This window comes from Lichenostomus cassidix, chromosome Z (assembly GCF_008360975.1).
Source record: "Lichenostomus cassidix isolate B80296 chromosome Z, HeHo_3.0, whole genome shotgun sequence".
Classification (NCBI taxonomy): Eukaryota; Metazoa; Chordata; class Aves; order Passeriformes; family Meliphagidae; genus Lichenostomus; species Lichenostomus cassidix.
This window is the reverse complement of record NC_139511.1, coordinates 18,902,722-18,924,495: the sequence shown is the minus strand read 5'-3', so window position 1 is coordinate 18,924,495 and position 21,774 is coordinate 18,902,722. Positions and strand designations below refer to the sequence as shown.

Genomic DNA, 21,774 nt, shown 5'->3' with positions numbered 1-21,774 from the left:
CGTGGGTGTAATGGACTTGTGTCAGCATAAAACATATATTAAAGCATTAGTATAAAAAACATATGGTAACATTGTGGCTTTTCTTCAGAGTTCTCAGGTGGGTTTTGACCTTGAAACCCTTGGTGTTTTGACGAAAACACTAGAGAAATCTAATATACTTGAAGCAGCCATTTCTGTTTTGGCAGGCATGTTTTTTTGCAAGTACAGTCTGGGGCCTGACCTTGGCAATATGTGTTGGAACATGAATATGTTGCTACAAGTGTTAGTAGTTAAAAAACATCAGCCTTTTCCTTATTTTAATATTGGAAGCATTGTTTCTAGGACATGTGCTTGGCTCACTCAGCCTCTGTATGTTTCCATACAAATGTCTACAAATGCTGAGCATAAAATTGTATCTTTCTCAGTCTTTGCTTACTTTGGGTTTAAATCCTTGAATTACCTACCTGTAGTTTTCTGAATATGGGTATAAGAGCACACAGGGTGATGCTTGTTCTCAGATGAAGCTTTTGGACATGTAGCAAGGTAAATTTTAGTTCTGGAGCAAGTGAGGACATATTTGCAGTGAAATAATACAGAGACTTGGAAGGAGCTTCAGAATTAGCTCACTATTTTCCAGACTACTGCATATTTACTTTTAGAGTATCTCTGCCCAGAAGCTAGTAATCACACTAAACCTGACACCACAATCCACTGTCCAGATTCAGTTCTGCTGGGAAGATAGACTTAATATTATTCTGTATATCATTAATTTAGATACAAATAATGGAAAGAAAGCTGTGAAGTAAATACATGTATGTGGCTGTCTTTTTCACATGGACCACTCTTTCAAGATATTTTATGATTATTTTTTTCTTTCAGTCATGCCATTGTGATAGGTTACTTCATCATAAGTTTTTAAACTAGAAATACTGTATTGAAAAACGGGTGAGAATCTACCTGGTAGCTTCTAGTTGTACTGAAATTGCATATAGGTGAATAATAAACAAAAGTTGTCCTTCAAATCCTAATCCCCATCCACAAGCCTTGTCCTTAATATTCGGAATGGTACTGCTCCCACCAAGAGTTGATTGCTATTTTGATTTCCAGAAATGAGAGAAAACTGATGTTCTCTGTTAAAGAAGTTCCTGGTGCTGGTCCTTCTCTTCTGTATCAGCTGTGTATGTAGGGCAAGACTAAAACAGAATCTTTAAACAAAAGAAAAGGACAAAATGCCTTTTCTGCCTAGGTGGCCTTTCTCAGAGCAAAGGCTGCTTTTGTGGTGGTGGAACAGAACTTGGTTTGTTCTGCAGTGCTTCCTGTCCCACAGATGTCTACTGGTAATATTGGTTTCATGTAGGAATAAAGTTGGGGGTTTTTTTGTCTCACAAATAACTGTTAGACTCCAAAGTAAAATTACAGAAATAAGTCTTTTGCCCTCAGGATGGGGTTGTAAAAGTATGTATTCAACATAATTAGGTACCTAATTGAGTGCTTAAAGTTAAGTGACAGATATGCATATGTGTGTGATTAAATTATATTGGGAAATACTTCATTTGTCATAGTCTGTACTCTGCTCCCTACAAATCAAAATATAGGTAGAGTTTATTTTGCAACTATTTGAAAATACTTACTTTCCAAGTAATTTCCTTCTTTTTACTCGGGTTTGTTTATATGTTTTTCTGTGAGGTTAACAAAGCTTAAAAAACTAGCTGTGAAAAATCCAAACCAGTGTGGAAAATACAAAAACCATATACCAAAGGGAGACTTGAAAGTACGTAAGTTATATCTAGTGAAATTTGTTATAATTAAACACCCTGAGGTCAGAAATCACCGGAAGCTCTTTTTGTTTGCTTATACAAGCTAATGAACAGTGTAGCTCATTGGATTGAAGTCACCAGCTAACTGTTTGGAGCAGCTTACTGTAGCAGATCTTCATGCCCTAATCTCTGTTCAGCAGAAAATGCCATTATGGGGAGAACTTCAACAACTAACCTTGTTAGTGAAACCAGCTGTTGGACTAACTGCTGTTAGAGTGAGCCAGCTATTGGGGAGAAACCAAGGAATCACACTTGGTACACACACCTGAGTTTCTGATAAACCTGACAATCAAAAAGAGGATGAACTTTGACTTAACAGTCAGGGCACAGGCAACAAACAGTTTCCACAGTATTTGCTGCTCCTAGGTTGTTAACAAAACAGATTATTGTTTTTTTTTAATCAGAGATTTCTGTTTAAGTTGCTTGCATGTGGGAAAATTTGGAAAAGCAATGGGATTGCAGTGGAGAGCAACCTACCAGACCCGGGAGTGAGGTTGATTTCAGCTCATTCATGATGATGGTCCCTTGGGTAGCCCAATGAATAGTCAAATTACTGAGTGCTTAATTGTAGGCCCAAAGCCTGTCCATTAATACAACAGAGTGTGCCAAACTTATTCATCATTAGCAGCAGGAAAATGCCAGCACTAGAAGTGTGAAGGAAAAACAGCATGCTACTAGAACAGTATACCAGAAGAGTGTATCAGAATAACTGACAGTTTGTCATTAGGCTGATTTATTGTCTGTGGGCCTTTTAGTCTAAATATTTTAAATCAGTTTTCCTGGCGTTTATTTTGGTAAGTACTAATTCCTTGTTTTGCATCAACATTCCCCTCATCCTCACTTTCAATTTAGCCTGGTATTGGGTAACCTTTAACTGTACATCCTGTGGAGAAGGGAAAACCCATTAGAAATATGGGTTTTAAATCAGCACAGCCTATGAACTGATAAAGAGGAGCTTATCTGTTGTTGCTGCCTTTTTATAATGCTGCCATTTACTCATATACTAATGTTTGAATGGGGAGCAGTTGTACTGGCTTGGATGGCTGTAACATTATTTAGGCCACCTGTGTGGGTGTGTGCTCTTATGAATAAGCAAATTCATTCTCAGAAAGGCTCATAATGAGTTTAATCTGAACCTGTTTTCAGAATTCATTTCTTTGAATCAAATCTGCTGCAGTGATTCATTGCTTACTGTCTCTCCTGTGTGATCAATGTATGAACTGTTAATAATGGTTACCAGGAGGGTGCAGGTGAGATTGTGCTCCAAGTGCCTATCACTGCTGAAAATACTTTGTACTTTTTAAGCTTAGAGAGCTTTGTTTGCAAAGATGGTGTGTTTTTAGTTGGTCAATATGGGTACTAGTTTCACTGTTAAGAAAATTCTTCATTTTTCTGAGTGGTTGAATAACGTGTGCAAGGAGCTAGAGCATGTGCATGTGAATGTGTGTTTTCTGGAGTGACAACTTCAGTTACTTGTGAATAACTTCAAATTTACTTCCTTGCTTCTGTTTATTCTTGATCATTCAGCACATCAGTTTCATACTAAGCATAAGTTAATTTCTTTAGTTATTGTTCTTCAGCTAGTAATTTCAGCAGTTTCATGCAGTACACCAAAGAATTTTAAATAATTTTTATTTTCTTTTTTTTCTGACTTAGATTAAAAATTCCTGGTAAGGATATTTCTATTTTCATTCTACATGTCTTCTATGTATTTCAGCGTAGATGGAATTACAAAAAATTAAAATACGGCATGTCTGGAGTTTCATATGTGTATACTTCTAGACTGTTATATTCTAATCAATCTGTTATAAATATACACACTATAAATATTGTATGTTCTATTATAGTTCATAAAATTGTTGAGACTAACTTGGTAGGAAAGCAGTAACAGATTTCCCAAATAAGGGTATGGATACTAGTAAGATGCTCATCTTGAAGATGACCAAAGAATTTTTACAGTACTTTAACCCTAACCAAACCACAGGAAGGGTCTGAACACTGTTCTCAAAATGCTGCTTCAATGAAAGCCTTGCCTTGTTATTTTCAGAAGTGAAAGGAGTTTCAAACATAAAATTACCTCAGGTTTAATAGAATATGGTTAGAGGAAGTTCTTAGGCAATGAAATATGTATTTGTGCAATGTATCTATATCCTCTTCCACAAACTGCTGATTGCTTTTATTGTTCTCTCACTCCCTTTCACCATGTAGCCGTCCTCAGAAGGTGTGTTTGTGTCCATTCCTGCCTGTACATCCGCTAAAGGTCTCCACCTGCTTGTATATAATTCAGCATCCAGCAGAGGTGAGTATGGCTGTGGTAATTGTGGGATTTCAGCTAGAATCCTAATGCAGCAAATGGTAGGCAGAAGGAAACAGCTGTGCTGTCAACATCGTTGTCATGCATTGACCCCAGCCATCAGCTGAGCACCATGCAGCACTACAGTACTTTCCCCTCTGCCAGATGGGATGGGGGTGAGAATCAGGGAGAGAAAAGGTAAAACTTTATATGAGAGAGATAAGAACAGTTTAATAAATGAAATGAAGTGAGATAGTAGTACTAACAATACTACTAATACTAGCAAGTTATGCAGAATTCAGTGCTCACCACCCACTGAGCGATGCCCAGCCCATCCCTGAGCAGCAGTTGGCAAATCCTGACCATCCCCAATTTTAATACTGGGCATGATATTCTGTGGTATGAAATAACCGTGTTTAGCTAGTTCAAGTCATCTGACCGGGACATGTTCCCTTAAGGTTTCTTGTGCAGCTCCTCCCTGGCAGAGTGTGAGATGTTTGAAGAGTCTTTGGCTTAGGGTAAACACTACTTAACACACTGATGTTTTCGTTGTTGCTATCAACATTATTCTCATCCTGGATCCAAAACACAGCATTGTATCAGCTACTGGGAAAAAAATTAATTCTGTCCCAGCCAAAACCAGAGCAATCATACAATGATTTTTCCTTTTAAACTTTGTGACTGAATGCCAGTTCATCTGAGTTGCTATATTTTTTGTTCAGTTCTTCTGAGATCACATGGTATTTCTGCAATTCTATTCATTCAAGATATCTCAACTGTATAGTCTTACTAGAATTCAAATCTACTTGCCTTTGTACAAATTGTAAGATTGAAATAGCTATTATTAAATAACATAAGGGCACATGGTGTGATTTGTGGGGTATCCTGTGCAGGACCAGGAGCTGGACTCAATAATCCTCATGGGTCCCTTCCAACTCAGCACATTCTGTGATTCTGTAGTTCTGTGAACACAGTGTCTCACAGAGATGCTTAGAGTTGATCCATGGAGAAATGTATTTTCATTATAGCAGTGATCTTTTATTGATGTTAGTGTTCTTTTAAAAATAGGAATTAAGCAATTAATCTTAAATGATGACCTTAGCTATTTATCCAATGAAAAACTACAGTTCAGGTTCAGAACAGTATGTTTTAGTTTACCAACAGGAAAACATATATTGATGTTTTTCTCTTTGGTTGACAGTGGCCTGTGGAGATGGATCATAAGGCTTTTAGAAATTATACCACAGTTGGGTAGATGGTGGGTCTGCAAATAAGACTGTGGGATTCAGAAAACTCTACTCTCATGGTCCAGCTGTTTGCTTGACATTATACAGTAGCTCAATCAATATGCAAAGGAAGTCTTCTCTCACAGGGAAACAAAACAGAAGCCATGACATGTTTGGGCCCTAAATGGGAAAACTTGGTTTTAATGGTCTGCTTAAAATAGGAATACTCTTCTGTGTTACTTCTTATTTCAAAAGTACCTAAATATGTGCTGAAGTCAGTTGCTGGGAAAAAGAAGTTTAAAAATATGGTAGAGATATTGAACTGGCAGTTTAATTGTGTTCAATTGCCTGTTCATGGTGGTGGGTATTAAAAAAAGTTTGCAGATTTTTCTAGATTTCATACACCATTCCTATGTCCATCTGGAAAGCTATCTACAGTTTTTATTAATCAGCAATCCCAACAGCTGTCTGGTAAAAAGGGATGCAAATTTTCTGTTAGTCTATATTACATACATAATATAGTTATTTCTGTTAGTCTATATTACATACGTAATTCATACAATAAACTATCATTGAAGACCACTATATGGCAATTATCCAGCTATATGAGGGCCCTTGGTTTATCAAAGGTAAGTCCTATGAAATGGTGGGAAGCTAAGAATATCTTACAGTCATCTTTGGAACTGTTTTCATAGCGAGTCACAGGTGATGCTTTTGATTGCATAACTGAGGCATATCTGAGAAAAGGTAAGGTCCCTTTGCTTTAGGTGCTTGTACTTAAAGCACAGTCTTGAAGGCAGATAGGTCTTTTGGACTGTATATGGTCCTTCAGTCTGCCATTTCATTACAGTCTGTTTCAAAAATGTCCTGTTAAACTACACAGGTAGGGAAAGTCCCCTGCTCCACATCAGTCCTGACTGTCATCCCCCATGTGTTCCATTACTGGCTTTGGAAGTGTTCAGTGCATTAGACTTAACCTTCAGCTATGGTCAAATAATGCTGTTGAGGCTGGTATTGAGGAAAGATAGTAATGTTGAAAGTCACAAAAAGCATTTCATGTGCTCTGATTATTGTGTCTAATGCCTTCACATTCACACCATGCAGAGGCCAAGCTGCCAGATAGACCTGTGCAGGTATCTGGTATTGTGAAAGAGAGAGGAATCACTTACTGTGGAACAGCGGATCACAAATGAAAAATCCTACCATCAAGCTTTCATTTTGCATAATATGTACATGAATTATTTAGATTTTTATTTGTGAATGAATCCAAGGAGAATTCAGTATTCCATGTCAAAGTGTAAATACCTGTTTTCAGATCAGTGTTATTGTACCATTGTTCATGAGAATAATTAAAAAGCTAAATATATAGCAACCCAGCATCAGGACTAGTGCAAAGGTGATGGAGTTATCTGCTCAGTCTGATTTATTTTTCTTGTTTGCATATAGATAAATGTATATATATGTATATAAGTAAATAGTTTTATCATTTTTCTTCTTTCATGCCTCCTCTTATGATCCATAGGACAGGTCAGTGGCATAGCAATGTGTACAAATCCCTTTTTGTCTTACCTTTTCCTTTGATCATTCTTGAAGTGATTGCCACTAGGATGTAGGTCACTGTGTGCTTCGCAAAACCTAAGTAATGGGTATAACTCAGGACAGAACTCTGACGCATAGCAGAAAGTATCTCTTGAAGCTGTTCTCATTCCCTGCCTTCTTTCTTTCTGTAAGAATTTTCCATGTTAAGCATCCAAGAAGAACATTTAGACTGTGTGTATTTCATGACTTTGTATATTGATCTAATACCAGTAATTAGATTTGAGTTGCTCATTATAATACTTCTTCTGTATGGTATTTCTTATTGAGCAGTTAGAATCAAATGTGAGGGGGAAATTCTTTCTGCTTGTCCTAAAAATTTGTGAGCAAACATGAAGGAAATATATATCCTCTGGCTTTAATAAATATTTCTATTAGTTTGAACTGTTGTTTCATTGTGGATGGATAGTGCTTATAACTAAAGTTACCTCAAATTCCCAGAAAACAAAAAAAACAATGCAAAAGTAAATTGCATTGAGTCTGGCAGGAATGGTGTTAGCTTTTTATACTGCAGCTCTCAGAGAGCTGTGCCCCCAGTGTTTGGACTACTTCTGAGCCGTGCTCACACAGCATTAGAGCTGCCTTTCCAAAACTGCCTTCAAAGGCTGGTAGCCTGGGGGCAGGCAGGAGGTTGGAGGGCACATAGCCAGAACAGCTAAACCAGGCTGCCCAGGGGGATATTCCATAGCTTATGACGCAGTAGGAGCTGGGGGGAGTGGGAATGGCATCTCTTATTGAGGCATGTGTAGGAACTCCAACATATGCTGAGGCCCTGCTTCCCAGGTAGTGGCTGCACTTTGCCTGCTGATAGGAAATGGAGAATAAAATATTTTTATTTTCCTTTGCTCCTGCCTGTGGCCTTCCCAAAACTTCATTTACATCTTGTTTCCTCACCCTGTCCTGCTGAGAAGGGAGAATGATGGAGTGGCTGGTGGGCACCTGGAGGCCAACCAAGGTCAGCCCACCACATAAGTCCTTCAGTCCTATTTCTATCTGTGTACTTCAGTGGTCAAATAATGAATAAAGAGTTGCAAATGACTGTTAGAACACTGAGAAGAACAACGGAGAGTAACTGCTCGCTTTCAAACCAGTAAACAGAAAATTGCTGGTATGATAATAAATGGGTTATATATAAACTAGATAAATAAAATTTTTTAATGAGGAAAATTATAAACAAACAAAATATTTTTTTTAATGTTTGACTTAGCTCTTCTTAAGCTTCTATTCTCAATTCCTTGTGGCTTTGCATTTTATGTTTTAGCTTCCTATTTATTTAGCTTCCGTTGTTTTTAGCTTGGAAAATTTCATTTCCTGTGTTGGGAAGAGAATGTATTTATTTGACATGAAAGGTAGTTCTGAAGTAAGGATATGACATTGGAGGGAGCAGTTGAATAACTTTCACCTGACTGATGACAGCTCTTTTTGTTTCGCTTATCAGAGACAAATAATTGATTTTCTTCCAGTTCCTTTTATTGCCACTTCTTACATTGTTCTGAAGAAGGGAGGCTTCTGACTAGTGAATTGGAATGTTATTTAATTATGATAAAATAAAGACAAATAATACTGTACCACTGTTGATGGTTTATTCTGCTTTGCTGAGTTAGAAGAAATTGATGGCAGTTTGATGGATATTTCTCCCTCTGTTGCTGGCACCTCACACCCAAGGTACTTTGATCTTCATCTGTCCCTAGGAGTCATCATGCTGCTGGTGCCATGAAAAATGGTGGTGATGTAGCAGGACAACTACTTCTTCAACTCCATGATGTTTAATTCATAGAGGATCAGTAGATAAGCTTCAGAAAAAGCAAAATTAATAAAAGTTTTAGGCAACAGTTATAAGTCTTCACAAAACTATTTTGACGGCAGTTTGTTAGCAAGACAATGTGAGAGGTCAGGCAGCTGCACATTGATATTTGATAAAGTAACATCTACCCAGAATGAGTTAATTGGGGCCTCACATGTTCACAAATACTGCGTTGTTGAGATGTGGCTCTTTAATCAAAAGGCAGACCAAAACCTTCCCCACTCCTCTAGGTTTCATAAATTAATCCCATGGTTTAGGGACTGGTGTTTGGATGTTCATTGTCTGAATCATGAGACATTCAGGCTGAGAATATTTTAAAAACTCATTTCTTTACTGGGTTTAGGATATTCATGATCCTTACCTGACATCTAATGTCCTGTCTCCTGCTAGCTTCAGCTAAAAACCTTCCTTTTATCTTATGATAAATAAAGAAACTGAAACTTCCATTGAGTTTTTGGTGTTGGCATGCTGTCTTCATTACGTGCAAGATCAAACTATGCTTTCACTTCCTTGATGGGAAAACAAAACTTTACATCCTACAAACTGAAGCTCAGTTTGTACTAATGCTTGTCTAGATTCAAAGTTCATTGCCAGCTGTGCTACATGAAGCACAGAAGTATATTGCAGTGCTTGAGGAGTAGATGATTTGCTTCAGCTACTTCCTTCCATTACTTCCTTCTTCCTTCACTTTCTGAGGTACTGCTTTGACACAGCTGTTTTTAATGCTCTTTGAGAAATGAAGAGTCCCTGCTCCCCATCCAGGCATGGTGGTCACCTTCCTCATCTATGGCACAAAGATGTGGATAGGTGCCTGGTCACCAAAGCGTGAATGGCATAAGACAGAATCTTCATGGCAATGTAGGTATCACTGCCCAGGTTACTCTGAAATGAAGTGACAGCAGAGTGGAGATGTTTGCATTTCACACGGTCTGTTCTCAAATAAACCATGCTTTTATTTTTAGCATCTCTTTGTGGAAATTGAGCCTGGCCCTAGTTTTATTCTGATACTGATACTATTACATTATTGCTAGTGCTTTTTTTTTACCTATTGTTTATTATTCTGTGATTTTCTGGGAAGTTGTGTTACTGTTTTTGATACTGATAGTCTAGTTCAAATTGATGCTGATGATCATAGATTAGTTGAGACTAAGTTTGATACTGTCAATCAAGACAATACAATTTGAACCATCAAATATTTGGATATTTTTCTTGAAGATTTTTTGTCCTGTTATCTGGTAAAATTTTTTCTGTATCCATAGTCAGCAAAATTTGATAGAAAATGAAAATATTAACAATTTATAGAAGCCTTTTCTGATTTTATTTGGAAGTAACTTTTCTTTTTTTACAGGAAAGTCGAGTTTTAAGAACGGTGCCTTTGCTAGCAGCTTGTCTCCCTCCAGACAAATGTAAAATTTTGGTTGGTCGACGTTTTAATGAAGACAGGTGAGCAGGATTGCCTGTGCATTTTCTGGTTCTCTGTAAATTATAGGAATATATCTTTCAGCATCTTTATTAATAGCCAACACTATTCTTAATTTTTATTTCAAATGTGCACATTCACTTTTGATATAAGCTTCTGATTTCCAAAGATAGTCAGAAACACTAGATATTCTTCCTCTAGTTTGTAGTCTCTGTTTTTTGCACTTGGAATGTTCAGATGATTACTCTCAAACTCTTAGCTGTTTCCAGTTCTGTTCTTTCCTAGTACTACGTCTGTCTTGCTATTCTGTTTTGTTCTTTTTTGATTTGCTTTGTCTGACTAACCATTTGGTGTCACTGAAATAAAACTAATAGTTTTTAGCCAAGTGTCGGAAATTAAGAAATGAGAATGGTGAGAAACACGTAGTATTTGAAAAAATATATTCACTTTCTTCTTGCTCTTAAAATTAATCATAAGAAAATAGCTTTCAGATTTTTTTAATTATTTTTTTTCTAATATTTGGAGACCTTGGAAAAGATTGCTTTTCCATATAGCATCTTTAATCTTCATTAGATGAAGCTAAATTTTAGAAACCAGGTCTTGGAACAAATGCCAGTGAAGTTTAACTGCATACATTTTCAGTAAAGCAAATAGAAATCATGAATAGTTACAAAGGAAATTAATTTTCAAATTGAGTTGAATCCTTAGAGGAAACTTTCTGTAGAGTTCAGTGTAGAAAAATGTTGGAAGGTAATACAGAATGAGGATTTCACATCTTTCTGCTGCATGTGTATCAACTACAAAACATTAAAAATACATTGCTTTTCTTTAGTCTTCTATGATAATAACTCTAATAATTATCTAAAAAGTTCTAGGCTAGAGGGAAATTTTACTCTCTTCCTATTAAAGCTGAAAATGAACTTTTCAAACTGATATGCATCAGGTTGAACTCTGTCAATTCAGTTTGTGCCTAGTAAATCTTCTTTCAATTCTTTTAGAATTGATGATTGCCATGTTAAAGCTTCAAGTTTGAATCCAGAGGTGTTTCTCTAAACTAGAGGATCTTCTTTAGGTCAGAACCTGCTGTGGAATATCTCAGCCTCAAAGTAGTTTAAATAGATTCATAATTACTTAGTTTCTGATAGATTTTTTGCCATGAACTGTACTTCAGGTGGTGATAAAAATGAAAATGTTCACTAGGTTAATATGAATTTTGGTGATCTGGCTTACTTAGGTGTGGTGCTAAAACTAGCAGGTTCAGCATGTGCAGTGTACCTGCTTTGTACTGTGGATGTGAGACTGCAGAAATTAGGAGTGCTGAGTCATTGAGTTTATGCCCACCTTCTTGGGAAGAGGAAGAAAGAGTAATGGTAGAAATTTATTTTCCAGCTTTGCAATGTGTTATTTTTACATGTTTTTTCTTCTTAGTTGTGAATGCATTCCATCAGTGTTTTAAGCAATATTCCTTCCTTGTAACAACAAAGGAACAGGCATTTTGCAGACTTGCAGAAACATCTCTATGTTTATTGTAAATGGGAAGGACTGTACTGTCCCTGATCTTCTCTTAGGGTGAAAGTCTCTGCTAATGGGACTTCTAAAGCCTCAAAAATTGCAGTGCTTCATCTTACATTTTATGACATATTAAACTAAACTGGACTTGTTTCTTTTCTGGATTTCTTAAAAGCTATGCTGTCTGTAAGCAATTTGGTTGCTACTGTACAAGCAACTTAATCAACCTTGCCCTGCAAGACCTCTGTCATTGTTTCTTTGAAGAAATAAATTATTGCAGAATGCTTGCTGATACATTTTAGAAGTATCATTGTTTTGAAGCACATTAAGGCCATACCTTTGCTTTTTGTGATGTTGTCTGATAATATTTGTGTCTTTTGCTGCTTCCATCAGAAGTGTGTGGTTTGGAAGAGTCTAAACCAGTATAAGTCAAAATCTCTGCTGTCACTGACCTTGGATGTGGACAGTGCCTGCAGATGGAGGCGTGAGGGGGTGCACACATTCTTTCTTGGCATACATGTAGAAACCATGCAGCAGACCTGGCAAAGTGATGACCTGGATGGTTGCCCATACTCTTGTAAATAATCATAATAGAGTGGTGGTGGACATAATTGTATCATCACAGGATCCAGTGGCTCTTGGCAATAGCTCTGAAAACTTAGAACAGTTCAAGGCAACTTTTGTGAACGTAAGTAGTTGTCATAGATTTGAGTGAAAACTCAGCCATACGCAGCAGCTGATTTTCTTTGGAGGTCTCCATCACAGCAGCTCTAGCAGTGGCATGCTGACCAGCAAACTGACAGCTGTGAATCCCTAGCTGGCAGAGGAGATCTGCTTTCAGTGGGAAATGTACATACCATCCCAGCTGAGTAGCTCTCAGTGCCCCTCTCTTGAAGGGGAAGGCAAGTTTGCTATCCTGGGGTATCTTGGTTAGTTTTCCTATGCTTTGTAATCAGCATCCAAAATGTATGAGGAGAACAAAGGGATTTTATAAGAAGTTCTAGAATTGCATCCTGCAGAATAATATGACCTGAATGAAAGCGTAGCATTTAGATGTCTGATGTTTATGACAGTAAAACTGAAAGTCAGAATTTTAACTTTTACTTGGTGTTTGGATGAAACACTAAACATAAAGAACTTTTTTTTCCTTTTTTTTTTTTTTTTTAAAGAATTTCCTCTACTAAGTTGCTTCTTGGATACTCTTTTTTTGTGTGGTTGAAAGTATATACAAATTATGTAGCTTACATTTACCTTATTCTTGATTGGCCTATATTGCAGAAAAGCTGAAGAACCAACTTCGAGAATTTTTTCCATAATTTGATAACTTCAGTGTATATTTGACACTGTAATGGTAAAGATGAGAGGGGATTAATCCAGTTTTTAAAGAGCTACTGTGTGATTTTTCTTGGTTTTCTCTAGTATTCCTGCATTTTAATTCTACTGAAAATATGCAGTGTTTGCATGGTGACTCAGCTCATCAGATAGCATTTCTGAATTAAAAGATCAGTTCTGTTGCTTACCTGGATTTTTTACCCCAAATACTCAAACACTTGAACTCTGAACTCCTTTTTTTTTGGTATTGATTACATTAATGTCAGATACTGGGATTAATCTTCGATGTGCGAAAATGATTAAGCTAAAAGTGAACAGTTTGGCATGAGTACTTAGAGCATGGTGGTATTGTAAAAATAACACTTTTGTGAGTTGTTAATATTTGCTGCTTTTGTCTCCTTCAGTGAAAATGGAATGTTACTGTCAGCACACATGATATGGTGAGGGAGGGCAATTGAAATGTACAGAACTCTGGGGGAGGACAGAGGGCATCTGTTGTCTCTATTTGTTAAGGTAGTTGCTCATTCCGGAATACAAATCTAAGGTATAATTTATATAGCTGGACATACACTGTGCAGTATTGTTTCCTGAAACTGCGATTATAAAAGCATTCACATTTGAAGGCTATCTATTAAAATGCTCTCTATAAAGACATGAAACTTGAAAAAAGTGGAATGTAGAGGGTGGGCAAAAAAATGTGCTAATGTCTTTTCCCTGCATTGTTCATAACAATTGCAGTATATTTGGGCAGTAGACTTGCCATTCACTATGGAAAGGTTAGGGCAAAAATAACTGTAGTCTCATATGCATGAATAAAATATAATTTATTGGATTCATGTTTTTAGGCTACTAATAAAATGTTGTAGGCAATTGTTTTTTAATAATAATACTGTTCCACTCAACAGTGATTTTGGGCGTATATTGAACAGATATAACAACTGTATCTAAAGTCCAACGTCAAGAATTTGAATTACTTTAATTTGATACCATAGTTTTATAAACAATCTTGTCACTATTGCTTTTAAGTTTCATTTTATATTTTGTGACAGTTTGGATGTGGTGGTTTTGACTTTATTTTATTTTATTTTATTTTATTTTATTTTATTTTTCTGAAAAGGCAATCTAATTCTCAAGCCTTCCCTCTATGCAAATATTGACACTTTGGTGATTCTGGATGCTATAATTATAGATTCTAATGAATGAACATTTACAAGAAAACAGATGCAAGTATTTCTGCATCTACCACCCTGTTATTTAGGACAGTATGGGATCAATTACAAATTTATCTACATTGCTCTCTGAAATCAAACTATGCAAAGTGCCGGATTCTGCACCTGTGTAGGGGCAGCCTTGGTTGTGTGTATAGACTGGGGAGCAAGGTGCTGGAGCGCAGTGCCACGGAAAGGGACCTGGGGGTCCTGGTTTGTGACAAGCTGAACATGAGTCAGCAGTGCCCTGGCAGCCAGGAGGGCCAACTGTGTCCTGACATCAGGCACAGCATTGCCAGCAGGGCAAGGGAGGGGATTGTCCTGCTCTGCTCTGCACTGGGGCAGCTTCACCTCCAGTGCTGGGGGCAGTTTTGGGTGCCACAACACAGAAAAGACACTGAGCTGTTAGAGAGTGTCCAAAGGAGGCCACAGGGATGGTGCAGAGACTTAAGGGGAAGCTGTGTGAGGAATTGCTGAGGTCACTTGGTCTGTTCAGCCTGGAGAAGAGGAAACTGAGGGGAGACCTCCTTGCAGTTACAACTTCCTTGTGACAGGATGAGGAGGGGCAGACCCTGATGTCTTCTCTGTGGTGACAGTGACAGGACCCAAGGGAATGGCCTGAAGTTGTGTCAGGGGAGGTTTAGGTTGGATATGAGGAGAAAGTTCTTCACCCACAGGGTAGTTGGGCACTGGAACAGGCTCGCCAGGGTAGTGGTCACAGCACCAAGCCTGTTGTGAGTTTGTTAAGCGTTTGGACAACACTCTCAGGCATATGGTGTGACTCTTGGTGCCTCCTGAGCAGGGCCGGGAGTTGAGTCAAGTATTCTTATGGGTGCCTAGCAACTCAGCATGTTCTGCGATTCTGTGGTTCTATGATTCTATGAAATCTCATTATATTTGCCAGCCCTGCTACAGTTCAATAGTTCAGATCAGAAATTAAATGGACCACTTGGGAAAATTTGTAGCTTCGCTTCCACAGTAATAAAATGCAACTTATTTCTGTTTGATTTTATAAAGCTCTTTAAGGTACTTATATACAGTAGGTATGGCACTTCCTAGTGCTTGTTCACAAAAATTCTTACTATGTCAAATATCAACTAATTGAGTTTTGCCTCCTATCAAATAATGTAAAACTGTTTACAAGTTATGATTATTTATTGAGGTAACTTTCTTGTGAGGATTTTTTGTGTGCTTTGGTGTCACTATGTTATCAAACAAAATTCACATATTTTTGCTCCTTACCTCAACCAAAAATGGCTAGATGCAGGCAGAGATCATCAACCTGTCACAGCATTTTTACGTTCTATGTATGAAAGTAATCAATTCTGGCTAACTAAATGTGCTACTTTGCATCTGAAACCATACTTTACTGTATCAAATTTATGATTTCTCAATGTAATTTGGACAACATTCTCTCTGGCTATTTTTTCTTTGACTACTATAGCCTTCGGCCTTGCTTTCAGTTCCTTTCTGCCACTCCTTCCTCCTCACCCTTTGCCTCTGCCTTAGTGTGTATGCACTCCACAAGCTGGAGCTCCCTTCTGGGCATGTTCACAGGGAACACACAGCAACTCTTGCAGCTTATTCTCTACCAAAACCTTGACATGAACCCAACATAGCATATGTCACTTATGGGGAGACCTTCTCACTCTCTACAACTACCTGAAAAGACGTTATGGTGAGGTGGGTGTTGGCAACAAACAGGACAAGGGGAGATGGCCTCAAGGTGTACTTGAATGAAAGGTGTATATTGGTTATTAGGAAAATTTCTTCACCAAAAGGACTGTCAGGCACTGCAATGGGCTGCCCAGGGAAGTGTTTGAGTCACCATCCCCAGAGGTATTTAAAACACCTCTAGATAGGGAGCTTGGGGCTATGGTGTCATGGTGGACTTGGCAGTGTTAAGCGTCCAGTTGGACTTGATTGTCTTTGACTTCCTTTCCCATGTAAATAATTCTATGATGATCCTTCTGCTAGTGTTTCTATTCTTAAAGATTACTCTTCACATACTGAAAAGTAGAAAAATGATAAAAATGTAGATAAAACAAAGGCACTCTTGCTGAGTATCTCTTATGCTTCAGTCCTGATCCTAAGGGCCTCTTTCTGAACATGGAAATGTCAGAGTGTTTCCTTTATTTATATCTATTTCCTAATCTGATGGAAATTACTACATTATGGGAATTATGGCAGTCAGCAGTCTTCCAGCATGGGAGTATTGAGAGAGGCAAAGGCACATGCTTAAAACTAAGGTGAAGTAATAGAAATGATGAGAAAAACTAAGAAGTTCCCATTAACCTGACCGTTTTCTACAGATAAGAAGTTAACATCTGTTCTTTATTATTAGTATTGTTTGCTACTTAATGGCAGTGTTGTATTTTTGAAATTTGAGTGCTTGCCTTTCATGCTGGCAAAGTTTAATAGATCTATGTTCAATGAAAACCACTTACAGAACTTGAGAGCAACTGAGTATAGATGTATAATGAAAATGCTTATGGTACAAAAATGGGAATATGTTTAAATTACACATCTCAAGAGCATACATTCCAGAAATAATGAAATGCTACTTAACTACGATCATATAAATATATAAATCTCCTGTGACAAAGTGGTTGGATATTCAGGCATGAATGAAACATCTGAACAGTTCTGCTTAGCAGAGATTGTTGTCATACTAAATGGATTATAAAAGCCTGCAATACCTGCTGCATACCAAAACTAAAGCTGAGCAGTGGTTTGCAAGAAAAGCAAGTATCACAAATATTTCTCTTACTGAGTTCAAGACCATAGTTGTATCTTACAGGCTAACTTCTGAATTGTGCCATCAGTTAGAGCTTTACGTTAGCCGCTGGCCATGTCTATCAGATAAGAAATTTTGTATTGATATATTTATAGAAAGAGAAGATGATTATCTTTAAACTAATATTATTTTTCATTATTGCTATAAAATCATACCTGGATTGAAGTGGATTTCTACAACTGTAAATGATACAAATTGATTTCTCTTGGGAATTCCAGCATTTTCTAAAGTCTGCAAATTGCTAATGAAAATGCTGGAAACGTCATGATGTCTGTATAAATGATTTTCCTTCAGCATAGTCTGTGTAGAGGATATTCTTTCAATTACTTGAAATCATTCTGTTTTAAGAATAAGAGCAACTAAATATTATCGTTGGCTGTTGATATTCATTACATATGTACTACAGAATCACAGAATACCAGTGTGGAGGAGGATCTCAAGGGTCATCTGGTCCCAGCTTTGTTGGCAAAAACACAGTCTAGACAACATGGCTAACCCTATTCAATCAAATCTTAAGTGTCCAGTGTTGGAAGTAACACTTGGTGGGAATTAAAGGGATGGAAGAGGAAAGACTAGGAGAGTTGAGATTGTTCATGCTGGAAAAGAGAAGGCTTTGAGATGATGTTATTGCAGCTTTCCAGTACATGGGGGAAGCTTAGAAGAAAGATGGAGAGAGACTATTTACAAGGGCATGTAGTGACAGAATATGGGGGAATGGATTCAAACTGAAAGAGATTAGGTTTAGACTAGATACTAGGAAGAAATTCTGTGTTATGGGAGTGGTGAGGCACTGGAACAGATTGCCCAGGGAAACTGTGGACACCCTGTCTCTGGCGGTGTTCAACACCAGGTTGGACGGGGCTGTGAGCAGCTGGGTCTAGTGGGAGGTGTCACTGCTTCTGGCAGGGAGATTGGAACTACATGATGTTTAAGGTCCCTTCCAACCCAAGCCATTCTATGATTCTGCAATGATTCTATGATCCTTTTATGAGTATGCATTGAAAACCATTGTTTTCAACTGAATAGTATTTTGAAGACTACAATTCAGTTGTGGTGATCATAATATGGACTTAAAGCTCTTCGTAATCAATATGGGTTTGGATTAGCTTTAAGGATTCCTGTTTTTTTTTAAAACTTCTGAGATTGTTAATGATTTAAAATCTCTTCTATCCCAAAATTAGGATAGTATTGCTCTTTGAAGACTTGTGTTCTCAAGGCAAACGTGAAAATAATGACCAGTTTTCTAGATTTAAGCCTCGAGTGCTAGATGCCCTGTAATGATGACCCGTTGCTTTTGATTCTTGCAAGATTCTTGGTTAAACTAAAGGGGTTGCAAATTACTATATTGTAAGTAAAGTTTAAAAACATAGTGGGCATAGAAGTTTCCAAGTACTTCTGTTTGCCACAGGCTTCTCTGACAGATTCCCTGTTTTGATTTACAATTCTTTTCCCATTCATTTTGGAATGAAAGATCATTATGTTTTGGTTTTGGTGTTTTAGTTTTGCTTGTTTGTTTGTGTGTTTGTTTTTTGTTGTAAATGATGTTGACAGTAGTGAAACGTAGTGTTAAATCAGTCTGGACTGTTTGCTGGAGGGAGGGGGCTGGCAGTGAGGGTGGTCAGATATTGGAATACTGTTGCTGGGCTTATTGGTACACTGAATTCCATTCCACTTTCATTTCACATTCATCCTGTATGGTCCTATCTGAGTCTTAATATCAGGATCTCAATGTCTTTGGCACTGCAATCCTGCCTGAACTTAACATTCTTAAAACTATTTTCACGTATTTCCTCAGAGTGATAATGGAAGTGCAGGTTTAAGTACACCTTGTATGTACCAACTCAAAATACACTATGAACCATTACTTTCTTCTCTAGCCCTCCCTGCCACTGCTTCCCCCTACAAATAATACATTCCTGTTTGATTTTTGGAGAAGTGGTGCGGGTGCTCAGTTCCTGGAAATTAAAAGCTCCAGATGACAATGATAATAGTAATTCCTCAGTGTGAGCTTAGAGTGTGCCTGTGTCCATGTCCATGATCTTGCACCTAGTGGACGGATATGTAGCATGAAGAGCCCACTTAGTGTGCTGGCTGTTGTTAATCCCATTCTGATACACCTAAGATATACTGGCTTCTCTTTCCACTTCACATGGTGTTTCAACTGCATATTGCTCTTCTCATCCTATCAAATCAGTTACTCCTTATAACCTCTGAAGTACTATGCAGAATTAGTTTCTTATTCTATGTCACATGCTTCAGACAGTCCACCTTTGCTTTGTATTTCTTCATGCATTCTGATTGAGGTGGTTCTGAAGTCTACGTGGTGATACTGCTGAAATGAGTTTCAGTCAAGTAAAGCAGTCTTTGTTACAAGCCTAGCCTTTTCTTGCATTCTGCCATACCAGTCTGCTTGACTGCTCCACTCTGGTGAGACCCCACCTGGAGTACTGTGTCCAGCTCTGGAGCCCTTAGCACAGAGAAAATGTGGACTGTGGACCTGTTGGAATGAGTCCAGAGGAAGGCCATTAAGATGGTCAGAGGGCTGGAACACACCTCTTATGGGAAAGGCTGAGAGAGTAGGAATTGTTCACCCTGGAGGAGAGAAGGCTTCAAGGGAACCTAACTTATAAAAGCCATTCAGTACCTAAAGGGATTTCAAGAAAGCTGGAGAAGGACTTTTACAAGGGCTTGTAGTGACAGGACAAGGAGAATGGTTTTAAACAGGAATAGAGTAGGTTTTGATTAGATATTAGGAATAACTTCTTTACTTTGATGGCGGTGAGGCACTGAAACAGGTTGCCTACAGAAACTGGGGCTGCCCCATCCCTGGAGTGTTCAATGGAAGACTGACTTGAGCTTGGTTTTTGATACTTGGAATACTATTTAAATGACAATGTCTTTCAAAGATTTTTATAGGCTAACATACAGTGGTGTCCTGCAAAAATTTCTGGAGCTTCAATGTACACTAACTGTACAGTAAATAGACAGTAGTTATTTCTGTGGTACCATTGCCATATGTAGAAGCCAACAGGAGGGAAGAAGAGAATATAAAAGTATGGGAGCTATAACTGCAGCAGTTAGTGGAAGTAGTAATTAAAAAAAATTGAGATGATAACATTTTCAAAAGTGTCATGTAGGTGTGGACTTCAAAAGTGAGATGTAGGTGTGGACTTCTTCATGTTAGACAAGAACATGCTAATGTTCTCTACGTATACAAGGTTAAAAATGGGATGATTGCAGTAATTTTATGCCAAGGGTTTGAACAAATCTTGCTAGAATCCGTATATTAAATGTTGGTAAACAATTCAAAATATCTTTGGTACCAATAGACATTAGACTAGTGATTAAACACCAGAAAATATATGATATATTGCTTTATGAAGCTTTCACTGATTACTTTTGTGGGTGTTATTTGACTGCCCCTACTTAGAGAGTGAAAACCAACAACTTCTGAGGTGTTGAAAGGAGAAAATGATAGCTGAAAAAGGGGCATTTGAAGTAAAATTTGGTGGAGATGAGTGGGAGCTGGTATCTGAAAGTATGTGTATGTCATGAAAACTTCCAATAATTATTTTAATTTTGCATTTCTTTGCATTGAAGGTATCCTGAATTAGCAACTGTGTGCAGAAATCCCAATACTCTAATTCTGTATCCTGGAGCTGAAGCAACCAATTTGGAAGAAGTTGCAGTGATGTCTTCTAGTCCATCTGTTATGATCATCATTGATGGAACATGGAGTCAGGCTAAAGATATATTTTACAAAAATTCTCTCTTCCGCCTTCCCAAGCAGGTGAGTTATAATATGTAAAATAAAAATTGTAAGTTTGACTAATAGGTTCTTGCTTCTGATTAACTATAAGGGAGTGGTTTTCTGACATTGTAACCAGCTAACAAGAAAAAGACAGCTCGAGCAATTATGTAAAGCAATTTTTTATGGTTTTAAGGAAGATGACAGTAAATGTTGAGGGTTTCCACTTTCTCACTTGAATTTTTTTTATTGTTTTTGAGTTAGTGTATGTAACTTCATGGCAAATCATTGTTTTGAAAAATTGAAAACTAATTTATGTAGAAAATTTTAATGTCTCATTTAAGCTGTTAGAAGACATAGATTGAAATAAGTGCTTTGTGATTAAAAGAAGCGTTCCTTTCCCCTGCATAAATATTTTACATTGCGGAAACTGGAAAGCTGAAAGTTGAATTTTGTAGTGTCTTATGAAAATGTCACACTCTTCTCACATTTGTGGTCTCCACCATATTAAACACTCTGTCTCAGCAAATGTGTGGCAAATAGTGCCCACGTGGTTGTATGAACAATAATTTTGTGTCTATTTCTTAAGTATTTCCATAAGACTAGGATTATTTGTCCAGGTGTAATTTTTTGACAAAGCTGTCATTTTCATTCAGGGACATTATTGAAAGTATATTTTAGAAAAAGTATTAATTAAGAACCAATGGTTCTGCTAGTGGAAAAAATAATTCTCTTCATAGGATCATAGTTAATATTTCTGAGGCTGTTAAAGTGTTTATTTTAATAAAATAAGTACTGTACTACACACTTATGGATCATCTTACATAGATATAATGCTTTTAAAATTATTAAATCCAGCATAAGGCGAATTGGAACTGATAAAGACTTTGAAGTGATGAAACAAGTAAAAATAATATAACGAAAATATACTAAGACACTACAGCAAAACACTCTGGGCAAATTGAGCACTAATACTGACTATGATGCATGAAACCTTATTTAACACAATTATTAAATATGTAAATAATTAATATGTATATTAAAA

At 37.4% G+C, this 21,774-nt stretch overlaps 1 protein-coding gene across 3 annotated transcripts in view; it reads left to right on the top strand.

The window, feature by feature from the left end:
- Positions 1-21,774, top strand: part of DTWD2 (DTW motif tRNA-uridine aminocarboxypropyltransferase 2) — a 64,282-nt gene that overhangs the window by 17,905 nt on the left and 24,603 nt on the right. For all 3 annotated transcript variants that reach the window (XM_085041978.1, XM_085041979.1, XM_085041980.1), the window contains 3 exons: positions 4,005-4,095; positions 10,064-10,158; positions 20,582-20,771. In XM_085041978.1, coding sequence (XP_084898104.1) covers positions 4,005-4,095; positions 10,064-10,158; positions 20,582-20,771 — 376 coding nt within the window. The remainder of the gene's footprint in view (positions 1-4,004; positions 4,096-10,063; positions 10,159-20,581; positions 20,772-21,774) is intronic.